At 42.7% G+C, this 18,397-nt stretch overlaps 1 protein-coding gene across 1 annotated transcript in view; it reads left to right on the top strand.

Annotated features, from left to right (window-relative positions):
* The first annotated feature begins 332 nt into the window (after window positions 1-332).
* The window catches only part of LOC143283506 (nuclear receptor subfamily 2 group E member 1-like), a 65,400-nt gene continuing 47,335 nt past the window's right edge, over window positions 333-18,397 (top strand). The window contains exon 1 of the mRNA XM_076589750.1: window positions 333-385. Within this exon, the coding sequence (XP_076445865.1) occupies window positions 358-385 (28 nt within the window). The 5' untranslated portion in view covers window positions 333-357. The remainder of the gene's footprint in view (window positions 386-18,397) is intronic.

Below are 18,397 nucleotides of genomic sequence, written 5' to 3'. Positions count from 1 at the left end.
TTTCGCACTCCACGGATCGACCTCATCATCATAATAGGGCGGCTGTCACTTTCTGGCCCGCCCTTCCCGCGCTGACATCACGACGTCTAACCGATTGGCCAACCGGAGTCGTGTGACTACTTGTCAGCACGTGCCCCACACACCCTCGTTGGCTGGCCTGCCCGCACGTGCAGCACGAGCGTCGGGGAAGCCACGCCTGTCTGTCAAAAAGCGCTGAAATTGACTTGCCGCTCTCTCGGCCTGCATACCTTTGCTGTTGACGCTGTCAGTTTCCTGACTGAGGTTTCCTGGCTCTTCGAATGACTGTCTGAGGCTGCGTGTCCAGGGTGAAGAAATTCTGCTGCTGTTATCTTCACAATGTCGGCCGGGAGACTTCCTCAAAAGAGTGAGTTGACTCTTTGGTTGGCTGGTTTGGTATTTGTCTGTCTGTCTGTCTATGGCTCTATTTGTCTGCCTCTCTCTCTCTCGCACTGTCTGCTTTTATCTGGCTGTATGTCTGTTTCTCGTTTTCATGTAAAAGCCCCGTGTATGTCACTCTCTCTCTCTGTGTGACTCCACAAATGCTAGTGGATAGAATGCATTTGCATTACTCAAAAATGGGCAATAGATAATCATTCAAGCCAGATATGATATAATCTTATACGCACCTTTTTGAACTGAAAGCAGCGGATAATATATTAGAAATTATTATTAACTGACGGTATTTATTATTATCAACAGTAACCCGTGTAGACCCTTATATATATATATATATATATATATATATATATATATATATATATATATATATATATATATATCTAAAAGGAAGAAGTAAAAACTACTCCCTATTCCAGTCCATTCTTATTTCAGTTTATATCTGACATTAAAAAAAAATCTGGATAGATTCAAACAAAAATTGTTACTGGCTTAAGTGGCTTTTTATTACTTTTTGTTGTTGTTGTTAGAATCAGTAAGATCGCGCAGTAACAATAACCAATTTTCATTTATCTGCTTAAAATGCAATGACAACTATTATAATAATAATTATGATAATAATAATAATAAAATGAAACAGAAGTTCAGTCTATAACCAATGTCAAAATGTACAAGCATAATGATACGAACTAATAACAATGATGATAATGATGATGATGAAAATGATAATGATGATAAGAATGATGATGATGATGATGATGCTAATAATAATAATAATAATGATAATGATGATGATGATATTAATAATAATGATAATAATCTTAGTAAGTTAAGTCTATAACCAACATGAGAATGTACAAACAAAAACGTTGGCTAAATTCCTTCGCCCAGTTTCACATCGTACAGGATTGTGTCTGCATAGAAACAAAGTCTGGTCATGTCTCTGAGTCTCGTGTGATTATGTGTGTGAGGGATGAACGAAGAGACAAGAGCTCTGTTTCCATTATATAAGAGTGGTTAGGTTTTCCCCATTAGAGGACGGGCTTTGAGGATGCAGAAGGTACCGAGACAGCATGGTGCCCTTAATGGTATCGCCGGCACTGTTTCAGCGCCAGTTTTGAGTTTCAAGGTGTTAATGCGCGCCGCGGACTGATTCGTGCGCGCTGTACACCACAAATATCTGCTGTCGAGTAAAGACAAAAAGAAGTGTCTAAGTTGCATTTCATTGCATTGTATTGCATTACATTGTGTTGTATTACATTGTATTGTATTACTTTTTTTTTTTTTTGCAACAACGGATTTCTCTGTGTGAAAACCGGGCTGCTTTCCACGGGAAGGGAGTGCATCGGCACAGTCTGGGCGCCACCTATATTTTAAATGTTATTTTCCACTCTCTCTCTCTCTCTCTCTCTCTCTCTCTCTCAGCTTTTCGATGCACAAGTAAAACCAATGTTACTGTACGCAGCGGAGATATGGGGTTTAGTTAAAGTAGACGTCATTGAATCGGCGCATTTATTTGCATGCAAAAGATTACTCAGTGTATCAAACAAGACACCAAATTATATGGTATACGGAGAGACCGGTCGATATCCTCTCTTTATTGACTCGACTGTATCATGTGTTCGCTACTGGTTGAAACTGACCAGGATGCCACTTTCACGATTTCCGAGACAGGCTGAATCGATGCTGAAGAATTCTCTAGACAGAAATAACAAGACGTCAGAAAATTGGCTTGGTAAAATTAAAGCATGCTTAGAGATGTGTGGTTTCCCTGATGTATGGATGAACCAGGGTACTGAAAATGAATTCGCCTTCTTAAATTCTCTTAAACAAAAACTGATAGACAAATTTAAAATGGACTGGTTTTCTAAACTTTGTAGTAGTGACAGATTTTCTATTTATCGATCATTTAAAACAGATTTTCATTCAGAACTTTACTTGGACAATATCACTATCAAACGTTTCAGAGATACCTTGATAAGATTGCGACTTGGTCTAAACGAGCTTGGTATAAATAGAAGATTCCAGAACGCGGATGTAAACCGTTTCTGCCCGTTTTGTCCTGGCACCCTGGAAGATGAATACCATTTCATTTTTGTGTGTCCTAAATACGGTCATATCCGTCAGAAATATATTCTAGAGTTTATAAATATCAACGACAATACATTGTTTCCTATTCTACAAACCCCATGTGTTACCTCCCAGAGAAATCTTGCTATGTACACCTATTACGCCTTAAAATTTAGAGACGAATTTACACAATGAATGAATTAGTATAACTATAAACATGATGAGGACGAACATGCTATGTATTTTTCATCCAGTTATCGGCTACTCACGTACAGTACACCTTTTTTTCTTTTTTTTTTTTTTTTTTTTTTTTGTGTGTGTGTGTGTGTGTGTGTGTGTGTGTGTTTGTGTGTGAAGAGCGATCGAATTGCCCCATTGTATCCCCCACCCCTTTGTGTATGGGCCGGTGGCCTTCACAATTAAACCTGTGTCAGTCAGTGTCAGTCAGTCTCTCTCTCTCTCTGTTTTCATGTATTTTTCCCCCCCGCAATTTTGCCATTGACAACAACCTATTTGTTATTTGTTGCCGTGGTTTCTTTCACATGCGCTAAGTGTACCGGCTGCACGCGGAAGTTGTTTTATCGTATCATCCGAACGACTAGCATCCAGACCACCGCTTACTGTCTGGTGGAGGAGGGGAGTAAAAATCACGGTCAGTGTGTTGGGACTCGAACTACACTCAAGTGGAGTGATGGCCTAGAGGTAACGCGTCCGCCTAGGAAGCGAGAGAATCTGAGCGCGCTGGTTCGAATCACGGCTCAGCCGCCGATATTTTCTCCCCCTCCACCAGACCTTGAGTGGTGGTCTGGACGCTAAGTCATTCGGATGAGACGATAAACCGAGGTCCCATGTGTACCATGCACTTAGCGCACGTAAAAGAACCCACAGCAACAAAAGGGTTGTTCCTGGCAAAACTCTGTAGAAAAAATCTACTTCGATAGGAAAAACAAATGAAACTGCACGCAGGAAACAAACAAACAAACAAACAAACAAAAAAAGGGGGGTGGCGCTGTAGTGTAGCGACGCGCTCTCCCTGGGGAGAGCAGCCCGAATTTCATACAGAGAAATCTGTTGTGATAAAAAGAAATACAAATACAAATACACTTGCTTCCTAGTCGGTCGCATCGCTATTTGCCATCGCTCCGGTACCGCTGCACTGGCCTTCGTCGTTATGATTTTTTCACCTCCCCCCTCTTTGTTTTTTGATCGGAAGGTGATGTGTTTACTGAACATGTAGATTATCCCTTTGTGTGAAATTCACACCAATTTCAAGATTGGCAGTTTTATAACTGTTAATCAATCTTTATCCAATCAGAGATAGGCCAGGTTAACTTTACTACTCACTGAGATACACACACACACACACACACACACACACACACACACACACACACACACACACACACGCGCGTGTATATATATATATATATATATATATTTGTCTATATATTATGATACACCACAAAGCACGTGCGAATTCATGCACACGCGTACACAAGCCCAAATTGATCCGCCGTGGAAAAATCTCGGTAATCATAGGTAATATGATTTTTTGTGTGCGCAATTTTTACCCATAGAAAAACATATCAACCAATCAGTCAATCAGTCAGTTTATCTATCTATCTATCTATCTACTTGTCTGTCTGTATATCTATTATCTCTTTAAGTTGCGTTTTGAATCGCTTTAAAACTCTGAACACTGGATAATGCTAGTGTCAGTTCCTCCTTGAAGACCAGAAATTTAGATTAAAAAAGAAAAAGGGGAGGGAGAGCTAGAGGGGGTTGGGGGGGTGGGTGGGTGAGGGGGTCTTGGGAGGAGTGGGTGGCGGGGAGAACCCTGAACCATTGTAGGGGTATTTCGACACTCCACCGCGTCCGTCTGTACTGTCTGCACCATGTGCAGAGAGTGAAGAGAAAGTTTGTAACCCGATCAATGCATCGGGGGGGAAGGAGGTGGAAGTGGTGGTGGTGGTGGGGGGGGGGGGGGAGCCGGGGAGAGGTGGGGGCAGAGTAAAAGGAACGGGGGGTGGGGGGGGGGGGAGGGTAGGGAGGAGGGAGAAAGGGGCCGAAATAGTTAGAACTTTCTGATGAAAGTCCCACTGCAACTCAGTGGAATCGATCATGTTCCGTCGAGGATGTTTTGGTACCGTTTGGATAGAAGCAACTTGTAATTTGAAAAGTTACCCCAGAAAGGAAGGAAACGTTGGAAAACGCCAGAGAGAATGTCCCGAAGAAGAATGCCGGTAGTGTCATTTATGTCAGTCTATCTGCGTTATTGTGTCTGTCTCTGTTAATGTCTGTCTGTCTTTCTTATCTCTTTCTTGTCTCCGGTTGAACATTTTGTTTTCATCTTCCCCCAAAGAGATAACGTGGAATTTGCTACTACATATGTAGCCTTGTAAGGAAGCGTGCTGCTCAAACGTATACATAATTATCGATGTGCATGATTATGTATAGTGATATACTTATCCAAACCCCTTCAGAACGGGCCGATGGTCTTCTGAATGAAATCATTTTCGTTTCAACTCTCTCTCTCTCTCTCTCTCTCTCTCTCGCACACACACACACACACACACACACACACACACACACACACACACACACACACACACACACACACACACACACACACACACACACACACATTCAAATCTTCGTGTGGACGTTTACTCATATACTTTTTGAAGAATTATGGCAAACTTCGTTTTATATTACCCCCCCAAAAAAAAACAAAAAAGAAAAAAAAAAGACAAAAAACTTTGTTTATGATCGTATCCATTTGTGTGTTTTTGTTTTTGTAAAAATCTGTCCCCCCCCCCCCCCTCCACCCCTCCCCGCCCCCCTTATTTTTTCCACTTTGGACCCTCGTGGGCGAGAGTGGCATGTAAAAAACAACAACAACAAACAAACAAAAAAGCCACAAAATCCTCGTTAATAAAGATTTTTTTGTGTCTCATTTTGTCTTCTCTTGTCTCAGTTTGTCTCTGTCTCCATCTGTCTTTCATGTATCTGCCTTCCTAAACGCTGTTCTGTCAGACTTGTGTCATTGTCTCTTCTGGTGTTGAGATCCACAGAATCATGTCTCAGGTGGGGCTATCCTCCCGTGAAAATGCCGAGGAGAGGATTATTTCTGAAAAAAACAAACCCAACAGTATCCCCACCTTCTGGAAATTTTTATGTGTTACTGAGAAATGTCCTTGGACGTGTGACGTGCCCATTGGCAATTTTTGGTTTTGTATGCCTGTCATTATGCATTGTTTTATGAATTATGTATAATGATGTTTCTGCTCAAGTAAGTTAGGTTTTTTTTGTTTTTTTTGAAAATTTTACTGAATGATCAATGTCATCGTCATGTTCTAGGTTTATGTGTGCATGAAACAAGCACGCATGTACACACACAAAAAAACCACACGCACGTACGCACGCACGTGCGCGCACTCACACACATATACAAAATACACACACCTGTGCGCATACAAGAACACACGGCATGTGTCTGTTTCAGTCACCAAACAAAAAGAAATATACATTTTTGGAACACATGGTATACTTTTAAGTATTCTGTTGAATTGTGTACTTTTTGTCACACACACTTCGCCACACTGTATTTTTCCAAGAAGGTTCTTGTTCTTGTTGCTTATCGTCCAGCCGACCGCACAGGGCCGTATCAGGACTGTCAAACCATACAAATGCTCAACCACGTCAATGTTTACGCATACCCAGATTCAAACACTCCACTGTTGGACGCCCGTTCTTTCTCTGTCTCTGGGCCTTGCACTTGGAATGAACTTCCTCTTTCGCTTCTTCAGGTCTCCGCACTCAGCTCTTTCAAGTCTGGCCTTAAAACCCACCTCTTCACAAGATAGCCTCCCTCCCTCACCTGCCTCTTCCTTGTCTTCAGTTTCTTCTTCAGTTTTAGAGTTGTGCATGCTTGTGAATGACTGGTGTGAAAGCGCTTTGATTTGTCTCTGCACAAGATTCAGCGTTATATAAATATTATTATTATTATTATTATTGTTATCATTATCAATACAAAACATATTTTTTCGTTTGAAATTCGGGCTGCTATTCCCGAGGAGAGCGCGATTCTCCACAGTGCATCGCCACCCTTTTTACTGTATGCAAGTGTCTTCTTCTTTCCGTACGACCAACATCGACTTGCCGATGACTCTGTCGTGGTTCATGCATGCTGGGTATTTTCGTGTCTCCATAACCCACCGAACACTGACATGGGTTACAGGATCTTTAACGTGCGATTTGATTTTCTGCGTGCGTATACACACGAAGATGGTTCAGGCACAAAGCAGGTCTGCACATATGTTGACCTGGGAGATCGGAAAAATCTCCACCCTTTACCCACCAGGCGCCGTTACCGAGGTTCGAACCCGGGACTCTCAGATTGAAAGTCTAACGCTTTAACCACTCGGCTATTGCGCCCGTCTGCGTTACTTTCAATGAGCAATTACTCTGCAGAAGTTTTGCAAGGGACAACCCTTTTGCTGGCGAAAGTTCCGAATGCCTAGCATGCAGACCACCGCACAAGGTCCAGTGAAAGAGGGGGTCGGGGTGGGGGTTGGGGGGCGAAGGTGGGTGGGGTGGAGGTGTTAAAAATCCCAGTCCGTGTATGGGATTCGAACCTGTGGACATTTGCTTCATAGTCGTGCACTTCACCGTTTGGCCACCGCCTGCCTGCCTGGTATTGACGGGACGTGTAGTTCTTACGCTCAGAAATGCACACACACGGTTTTCAGGGGACGGCGTTCTAATGAGCAAACTGTGGCTGGTTTTTTAGCCTTTGCGACGACAGAGTGACTTGCCCTGAAGGAGGTTTCGGTGGTATCAAGAAGGCGTCAAAGCGTGCACCCTGATCCATACACGCTACACTACATCTACTTTAAAAAAAGAAAAAGAAAGGAAGAATGAAAATAAGGAAAAGAAAAAAAAAGGAAAAAAAGCAACCACGTGCAGATGCTTGACTTACTCATAGACCCATCGCGTTGGTCAGCCGTAGACAGCGAACCGTAAGTATGTAAAAAGCAATGAACTGAAATGAACAACAGCATCAACAACAACAAAGCAAACGGGTAAGTACATCAGATTAATGAACTCCCTCAGTACGGCCAGTCCTCTCTTCTCCTCGGATGTCCAGTGGGTGTCTGAATGACCCAACCTTTAGCTTCCGTCGTCAGAATTGTGGTATTATTTGTCAACTTTCACCTTTTTTAGTATAAGAGCCTTCCACTTGCAATATTTTGATGGTGGTAATTGGGGTGAAACGCTGTTAACGTCGTCTCTTTCGCCGTTCGTATGGAGAGAGTTAAAATGGAAGATACATAGAAGGCAAGTGACTGGAATCAAATAAAAATAAAAGTGGGCGAAGTCGTGCACAACCCGCATACGCGTACGTATACTCACTCAGACACACACACGCACACACGCACGCACGCACGCACACACACGCACACGCACACACACACACACACACACACACACACACACACACACACACACACACACACACACACACACACACACACAAGCATCAGTGTGCAGTTTCACAGACATCCTGGCCGAACCCTTCACCGATACATATACCAGCAAAACCACCACCACCAACAACAAAAAAGAAGTCATATCCAGGGCCCACCATGATAGTTTATTCACACACACACACACACACACACACACACACACACACACACACACACACACACACGGTGGTATGCATACATTATGTGCTTCTCACAGACACAAAAAGCATCCCTCGGAAGAATTATACACACGAACACACGTGCCTTGAAGGAAAAACAGAACTTCCCCCACCACGCCCCCCCCCCCCCGTCCCCCACCTCACACACACAGAGTTGGGGTTAACCCTGATTCCAGCGACGTGTTAAGAAGATGCTGAATGGTTTTTGAGAGAGAGAAAAAGCTTGGGTTGATTTGCAGCGTTTGGAATGGTGCGGTTAACCATTGTCACTAACTGTCATTATTGAGAAGCATCGTGGTCGAATTGGTCAGACAGTTAGACCAGATCCAGTGTTCACCAGTTACCAGGGTTCGAGGCCCCCGTTTCAGTGCGCTGCTGTTGTGTTCTTGGGGGAAAAGCATCACACTCGGAATTTCTGTACTCCACCCAGGTGTGTGAATGGGTTGGTCCGCCTGACTTCGGTTGGGGAAAAGGTTCAAACGGCGGAAGGAGAGGATTGGGCCCCGCCTGCCTATGTATGCTGAGCACTAGGCAGTGAATATGATGAATTCACTGACCCCCGTTGGTTGTAAAAGGCAATGGGACATTTAGCCTGTTGATGATGATGATAATGATAGTAATAATGATAACAATGGTAATGATGATGATGATGATGATAATAATAATCATATTCTTCTTATCATCATCATCATCATCATTATTATTATTATCATTATTATTATTGTTGTTGTTATGTTGTCATTTTTATCATCATCATTATTATTATCATCACCATCATTACATAATAATGATAATGATAATAATAATAATAATAATAATAATAATATTATTATTATTATTATTGTTATTGTTGTTGTTGTTGTTGTTATCATCATTATTATTGCCGTTGTTGTTGTTGTTGTTGATCTTGTTTGTTGTTCTTACTATTATTACTTGTACTATTATCACTATTAACCGCTACTGCGACTAAATTCTACCACTACTATCGTTGTCGTATTACGCAGTATTTTATTATGATTGAGCTTGACTTCGTTTTTAGTTTATTTCATTTCTGTAGTTAGTTTAATTGTAACGTGGTGTCAGCCCTAAACACGGCCCTAGCGGTCGGCTGAGTGGTAAGCAATGTGACGATTTTGAGCCTGTGACTGGGTTTACATTTTTTTTTTCTTTTTGGGATATCTTATACTTATTTGTTGTTGTTATTGTTGTTGGTGTTGTTCTGCTTTTTTGGGGGAGTGGGGTGGGGGTGGGGGTGCAGGGGTCAGTGCTGAAGGAGAAAGGCAGGATTGAAGTGGGAGTCTTTTTATCATCATCATCATGATCATCATCATCATGATCATCATCTGATCATCATCTGATCATCTGATCATCATCAGATCATCTGATCATCATCAGATCATCTGATCATCATCAGATCTTATGATCATCATCATCATATTATTATTATTATTATTATTATTATTTTGTTTATTTTTTTAAGACGCGACGATTTTTTTTTACGATTAGTTTTCTTAATCCTTGTCCTTATCAATCTGTATAAATTACTTTGCTTCCTTCTTAATCATTCCTCTTTCTCTTTTCTATAGTTTATGGGATCGACTTCATTACTATGGTCAGAATATCTGTTTACTGATTTAGTTTATTTATTTATTTATTAATCGAGGTATAAACTTTTTTGTGGCGTTTTTGTTGTTGTAAGTGTAAATGATTATCTGTCTGTTTCGTTGTTTTTAATTGCCACCGCAGCACAGTATTTTTCTTCTGTGTTTCTCCTTTTCTGAAATATGCCAAATGATGATGATGATGAAAGTGATGAATATGGGTTTTGTTTGCGGAAACCGCACAGTAAAATAATTCACTTAAGTTGCATTACCACCACCACCACCACCAGCACAACAAAAAAACAAACAACAGACACACACGGACACAGACACACACACAGACACACTCACACACACACACACACACACACCACCACCACCACCACCACCACCACCAACAACAACAACAACAAATAAACAAACAGAAACATCACCATCAAAAATAGCACAAACATAAAAAATAACAAAAACAACAAAACACCCAACAACCGAACAACACGCATCCTTCCAGTCGTCCAGTCATCAGTCTCCGACGCTGACAGCATGGCCACGGCGACTTGTCATCGATAAGTTGTGTGTGCGGTGGGGTGGGGGGGGGGGGGGGGGGCATGGTTTAGAAATAACGCTGATCAAAAAAAAAAAAAAAAAAAAAAAAATTAAGAGAAGGAAATCATATCGAGCAAATTTGTTCACAGACACTTATATTCACACACACACACACACACACACACACACACACACACACACACACACACACACACACACACACATTTATGTAGATACAGATATATACACAACGCTTACTGTTAAGAACAGAAAAAAAAAAGAAAACAGCTGTCAAGTTCATACAATTCCAATAGTTGGTTGTCTCTTTCTGTCTTTGTCTTGTTTGTTTTTTTTATCTTCATTTTTGTTTGAAGTACCGTTCTTTTTTTTCAGTTCAGTTCAATTCAGTTACTCAAGGAGGCGTCACTGTGTTCGGACAAATCCATATACGCTGCACCACATCTGCTAAGCAGATGCCTGACCAGCAGCGTAACCCAACGCGCTTACGATGCGCTCTGTTGCGCACATTATAATACTAATTTGCCGAGATGGGTCCCCCCCCCGCCCCCCCCCCCCACCCGCCACGCCTTCAAATGTATTTTGATGATCTTTTATTAGAGCAAGCTGGTAAAGGGAAAGGTTCATCCACCTATCAATTTGAAGAAAACGAGGCATCTGAATTAACCAAACACGAAGGTTCATTCACTTATTAACTTGAAGAAAATAATAATAATAATAATGATAATAATTATCATATCTATATAACGCTGAATCTTGTTCAGAGACAAATCAAAGCACTTTCACACCAGTCATTTACACGCATGCATAACTCTAAAACTGAAAAAACAAAAAAAAAAACAAAAAAAAAAAACAACTGAAGACAAGGAAGAGGCAGGGAAGGGAGGCTATTTTGGGAAGAGGTGGGTTTTAAGGCCAGACTTGAAAGGCTTAAAGAAAACGAAGCATCTGAAGTAACACCTAGCACGATCTTTTGCTTGGGGAATCAGGGTGTCCCGAATAAAGCGAATTAGTCACGATAGTTTTTTTTTAATTTTTTTTTTAGGAGGTTGTCCATGTTATTTCTACATTCTGAACAGCAAATGTTCTTCCTACTTTGTCCTGGTCGGTACACAAATTCAAAATAAAAACATCACGTAAGTCACAGTCACAGACGATATGAACAACTGCTGATGAACCCAATCTTGCAAGCACCGTAGCAAGCTTTGCAGGCACACACAGACACATAATATGCTCATCAGCCCGTGCGCTCACGTGAAGCGATTGAATGCGAAGTGAAAATAGGATTCCTTTGGTAAATGAAGTCGACGCCTGTGTATGTTATCATCCACTGTTGCCTATTAGATCGCAGATTGATACAGCAGATTAAAACCAAAATGCTTTTGACGAATCATACAACAATGGATTCTGAGACACAAGGGTTATTGGGCGACTGACTGACTGACTGACCCCGCGTGCACGCACACGCATACGCTCACCTCCCAACCCTCCTCACACACATTATCATGCACGCGCACACAGACGCGCTAAGCAATGAAGTATAGTTTCTGACAGTCAGCTAACATCTCCAGGGTTTTTGAAAAGGTCATACATAAAAAAAAGAAGAAAAAAAAGGGTTAAAATTTATGTGAAGCGATAATGTCAGACAAATATATTTCGCTTGTATGCTGCATCAGCAAGAAGAAAATATTCGAAAAAAGAAAGCATGCAAAGAAAAGCTGTGATGATTAACTACATGTACATAAACACAACCCCGACCCCGCTCCCCTTCCCCGTGCGCGCGCGGGCACACAGACACACACACACACACACACACACACACATTTACATTTTAGCCAGGGACAAACCTGTTGTTCCCGTGGGTTCTTCTTCGGAAAGGCTGTATTGGTGTATTAGCGTTGTCTTGTTCTCTGATGCATATAGTATAACCAGCAGTGTGATAAGAAGCTCTAGGGAGAGCTGGACAGTACAAGGTCTTCAGAGAAGAAGCCACCCCTCAGTCTAGTGTTTCGGCCCTTAAGCATATAATATAACCAGCATACTTTAATAATTAAATAAAACGTAGACCCCCCCGCCCCCCATAATAACTGAATCAAGAAAATAGGCAAAGATGTTCCCCGATCAGACGTAAAAAACAACACCAAACAAACAACAACGAAGAAGAAAAAAAACCAAACAAACCAGGAAATACCCGCGCCAGGCTAGAACCCACCGACGTTCTTCCCCCAGAGGGGCATAGAATAGATGAGGTTTTGGGGACGGAAGCGTTAGAGTACTGATCGATTTTGACGACGACTGTACAAATATCCGGAGGTCCAGTTTGTCGCTGCCTTCACACGTTGTGCCGGGTTCGGAAAATCGTGGTTTGTGTTTGGATTTCCACAGCTGTTTGTTCTGAGAAGCTGGCCACCGAGATAGGGACTGTTTAGGCGTGTTATTCGTAATGAACAGTAACTTATGTTTTTTTCTTTTTTGTGTGTGTGTGACAGTTTGTGGGATTTATATTGTGTGTGGCATTGAAAAGCACTGGCATGGCATGGCACAGCATGGCATGAGTTGCATGGTGATGTGTTGCGCGGCTTGGTATTATGTTGTGTTTTTGCCACGCATTCCTAATACATTGTAGTTGTTGCACTACCTCCCGGTTTTTATCTGGTGTGTGTGACAATTATTTCAGCTTTGCTATTCGCTGAGGAAGATGGCAGAATGGTTCAGGCGCTCGGCTGCCAATACAGAGAGTCCGTGAGGGTCTGGGTTCGAATCCCGCTCTCACCCTTTCTCCCAAGTATGACTGGAAAATCAAACTGAGCGTCTAGTCTTTCGGGTGAGACGATAAACCGAGGTCCCGTGTGCAGTACGCACTTGACGCACTGGAAAAGAACCCATGGCAACGAGAGTGTTGTCCTCTGGCAAAATTATGTAAAAATCCATACTGATAGGTACACAGATAAATAAGCATGCACTCAAGGACTGACTGAGCGTGTTGGGTTATGGTGCTGTCAGGCATCTGCCTAAAAGATGTGGTGTAGCGTATATGGATTTGTCCGAACGCAGTGACGCCTCCTTGAGAAACTGAAACCGAAACTGTCACTGGCAAATTTCAAGCGACATATCCCGTGGCCGTGGTTTCTTCCCTCAAAGTGGAATGGGAATGGAGATAGATCAGGAGCCAGCTGCATTGCTTGGTTCTAACTTTTTGACAGTTACACGTGATTAAATGCCTACGTTGACCGTACTACGCCATTGGTCAGTTCCATACTACACACAGTAAGTAGCGGGTTACGACCATACTAGGCTCTTCCGTCCGAGCAATGCAACTGGCTCCAGATGATTAGAGGGCGGGAGGCGTGAGGGTTGTGGTGGTGGTGGCGGTGTGGGGTGGGGTGGGCGGGGGATGGATGTGGGGTATTCATGAGCAGGTTCATTGATCACAGGGCCGGGGCGGCTGCAGTGTATGCATTCTATTGTTACCACTTCACACGCTCTCAGTAAAGGTGTGTTGGCATTGTTGGAGACACTGGAGTAAAAAAAAAAAAAAGAAGAAAAAAAGCGAGAGTGAAAACTTGCGCACCTTATTGCGCTGTCCTTATACATCTTACGTCATCGTTTATTGTGTTTATTTATTTATTTTTATTCTTTTTTTTTTTTTTTTCATTATTTTTTACAGCACAGTTAGTGTAGCGTTTAATGACGGATACGTCCACGCGCTTTAACACACGCAATGAAACTGAAACTTGCTTCGATCAGATTTCCGAGTTCTTGTCGCTGGAGAAGGTGTGCAGTTATGTAATAACAAGGTATGTAAATCAGTGAAGCCACGTGATCAGTTGACCCGGTTCGGTATGGAGCACGCTCCTGGCCTCAGTGGGAGGTGTTAGTTCATCAGAGTTTGTGTCTGAGAGAAAGGTGGCAGAATGGTTAAGACGCTCAGCTGCCAATACAGAGAGTCCGTGAGGGTGTGGGTTCGAATCCCGCTCTCGCCCTTTCTCCTAAGTTTGACTGGAAAATCAAACTGAGCGTCTAGTCTTTCGGATGGGACGATAAACCGAGGTCCCGTGTGCAGCACGCACTTGGCGCACTGAAAAGGAACCCATGGCAACGAGAGTGTTGTCCTCTGGCGAAATTACATAAAATGAAATCCACTTTCATAGGTACACAAATATGTAAGCATGCACTCAAGGCCTGACTAAGCGCGTTGGGTTATGCTGCTGGTCAGGCATCTGCTCAACAGATGTGGTGTAGCGTGTATGGATTTGTCCGAACGCAGTGACGCCTCCTTGAGAAAGTGAAACTGAAACTGAAACTTGTGTCTGGTTGTTGTTGTTGTTGATGTTTTCACCACCAGAATCAGAACATCTTTTTGAATCAAAATCTCCAGACGGTTTGGCGGTCTCGGAAGAGGGTGAGAGAGAGAGAGAGAGAAATGAATAATGATAGTAATATGATGACGATGATAATAATCATCATCATGATCATGTTAATAATCGTAATCTCTTCTTCTTCGATCGTGGCCTGCAACTCCCACGTTCACAGGTATGCACACGAGTGGGCCTTTACGTGTATGACCGTTTTTATCCTGCATGTAGGCATCCACGCTCCGTTTTCGGGGGGGTGCATGCTGGGTATATTCTCGTTTCCATAATCCACCGAACGCTGACATGGATTACAGGATCTTTAACGTGCGTATTTAATCTTCTGCTTGCGTATACACACGAAGGGAGTTCAGGCAAAAGCAGGTCTGCACATATATTGACCGAGGAGTTCGGAAAAATCTCCACCCTTTACCCACCAGGCGCCGTCACTGAGATTCGAAACCCGGACCCTCAGATTGATAGCAATCGTTATAATAATCATAATAGTATTCATAACAATGACCATGCTGGCAAAATGAAAAATCTGATTAGATTTTACAGAAAGAATCAGCTGTCGCGAGCTTCCACTGACGCGCGGGCGTGGATACTCGTAAGTCGCCCTCCCTCAAACCTTCCAAACACACACACACACACACGCGCGCGCGCGCACACACACACACACACACACACGCACGCACACACGCACGCACGCACACACACACACACACACACGCAAGTACACACAGACACAGACACACACACACACACACACACGCATACACACACACACACACACACATAAACACACACACCCGCACACACCGATTACGTATTGGAATCAACAGAAAAAAAGCCAGTGCTTGCGACCCAACTCGTTCTTCGTCAATTCTGAGCTTCGAGCGAGCAGTGGCGCATCTTCAGTTTCAGATCTTTCAACGCTGCTATGGCGAATCTAAAATATTCACTGTATTTTTTTTGTTTTTGTTTTGTTTTTTTACAATAGTATGGACTTCAAATTGAACTCGATTGTCACGAGAGCGATGAAAACCATTACAGAATGTTGCTTCTTATTGTGGAAAATTAGATAAGTGATGATTTAGAAACGGGTAGACATGATATAGTTCGAACTCCCAGTGCAGGCGAGCTTTCTACGAGCTTTTTATTATTAATTCGGGGAATTTCGGTCGATAGGAAAAACAAATAAAAAAAACTGCACGCACACGAAGGGTGGCGCATGTAGTGTAGCGACGCGCTCGCTCTTCCTGGGGAGAGCAGCCCGAATTTCACACAGAGAAATCTGTTGTGACCAAAAACAAAAACAAAAAAAAACAAAAAAAAACAACAACAACAACAACAACAAACAAACAAAAACAAAACAAAACAAAACAACAACAAAAACAACCAAAAAACAAACAAACAAACAAAAAACCCCACAAATATAAATACAAACAAATATAAGTACAATTTCTTCTTTTTCTTTTCCTTCTTCTTCTTCTTGTCATCGTCATCATCATCATCATTATTATTATCGGAACACGCACCATAGTTTGGTTTATCGTGTTTTGTTGTTTCTATTGTAGCAAAGGTGATGGAGGTTAGGCATGAGTAATTAAATTTTAATTGCCCTTCCCAACCAAGCACACACACACAAACATACACACACACACACACACACACACACACACACACACACACAATCGCATACCCCCCTCCCCACCCCACCCCCACCCCCCCACACACACCCACCCCACATTCTCAAAATAAAGAAACAATGACGACGACATTAAAAACAAAAGTTACTATTTGCCCACGTACAGATATCAACGCGCAGTCTCCATACCTTTTACCTCAGAACTCGAGAGTTATTACTTCACTGCCATCAAAACCAGCGGTCTGCATCTCGGAGTCATCCGACCCTGGTTTGGGTTTTAATTTACGTGTTTTGTTTTTTTTAATTTCTTAGTTTTGCTCCTGGTTCGTTCCAGTTTTGTGTCGAAACCAGGAGAGGTTAGTAGTAAGCCAGTGTGTCAAATTTCAGCTTGTGTGCTTGTGAGTCTGCAGAGCAGTTGAAGTACTTACAGACAGATAGACGAGCGAATGTGAAGAAATATATATGTTTGAAAAAAAAAAAGCAAGAAAAACAACAACACACAAACAACAACATCAACAGCAACAACACACACGCACACACGCACACAAATACGCGCGCGTGCGCGCGCGCGCACACACACATACACCCCCCCCCCCCACACACACACACACACACACTTTCACTTACTCGCATGCGTACACAGTAATTTCTCTCCTCCACCCCCCCTCCACTCGATTTTTTTTCCTACCCTCGTCTAATATCACTTACAGTGAAAAGTCGTTAAACCAAAGAACGAACACGCACACACACACACACACACACACACACACACACACACACACACACACACACACACAAACAAAAACGCCTTTCCGCTAGGACAACAACACATGGCCAACGGTCTCGAACCCAGATCCACTGGTGAACACTGGTGAACGTCCTACCGATTCTGCTGCGGTGCCTCCGAGTGCAGTACGTCCCCCGTCTTATAAAGGGGAAAAGCCTTGCACATGAAAAGTGGGAAGGAGAGAAAAGTTCGCGATATCGGTTGGTGTCAGCTGGCACTCAACTCTGACAGAAAAACACATTTTCTGTCAAACGATCGAAATTATTAATTATTTTGCAGAAATGCAGAATGATCATTGATTATTCACAGTAAGGCACATAATATATATATATATATATATATATATATATATATATATATATATATATATATATATATATATAGAGAGAGAGAGAGAGAGAGAGAGAGAGAGAGAGAGAATAATCATTAGTTGTAAAAAAATTGATAAACTAACCAGGTTTGCTCTGTGTATTCAACTGCACTTATTTTCCTCCTCTTAAGCTGGATACAAAACGGGAAAAAAAAAATCGTTTGGTCGATTGTTTCACATTTGTTAAGCGCATTTCTGTTCCTTCCTTCCTTCCTTCTTTTTGCGTCCTACATTTTTTCCATTATTTCTTCCTTCCTCCTTCCCCTCCTTCATTCGTTCGTTCATGCATTTATCTTTTAAACATTTAGAAATAATTCTGCGCACACTGCACCCAGAATGGAATCGCTTCCCGCACCACCCCATGAGCGTTCACCCAGTCTTTATCCCTCTGTGTCTCTTTAGTGGTCACCTGTTTATGTACTGCCCCTTCAAATAATTGGTATCAGTGGGCACTTAGTCAGACGTCTCCCTCTCCCCCCCATTCTTCCTACTTAGATGTCTCCCCCTCTCCCCCATTCTTCCTACTTAGATGTCTCCCTCTCACCCCATCCTTCCTACCTAGATGTCTCCCTCTCCCCCCTATTCTTCCTACTTAGATGTCTCCCTCCTCCCTATTCTTCCTACTTAGACGTCTCCCTCTCCCCCACATTCTTCCTACTTAGACGTCTCCCCCTCACTCCATCCTTCCTTCTTAGACGTCTCCCCCTGCCCCCCATTCTTTCTACTTAGACGTCTCCCCCTCCCCCCCATTCTTCCTACTTAGTCAGACGTCTCCCCCTCCCCCCCATTCTTTCTACTTAGACGTCTCCCCCTCCCCCCAATTCTTTCTACTTAGTCTCCCCCTGCCCCCCATTCTTTCTACTTAGACGTCTCCC

Source organism: Babylonia areolata, chromosome 6 (genome assembly GCF_041734735.1).
Source record: "Babylonia areolata isolate BAREFJ2019XMU chromosome 6, ASM4173473v1, whole genome shotgun sequence".
Classification (NCBI taxonomy): Eukaryota; Metazoa; Mollusca; class Gastropoda; order Neogastropoda; family Buccinidae; genus Babylonia; species Babylonia areolata.
The sequence above is the reverse complement of the archived record's forward strand: the minus strand, read 5'-3'. Positions and strand labels throughout refer to the sequence as shown.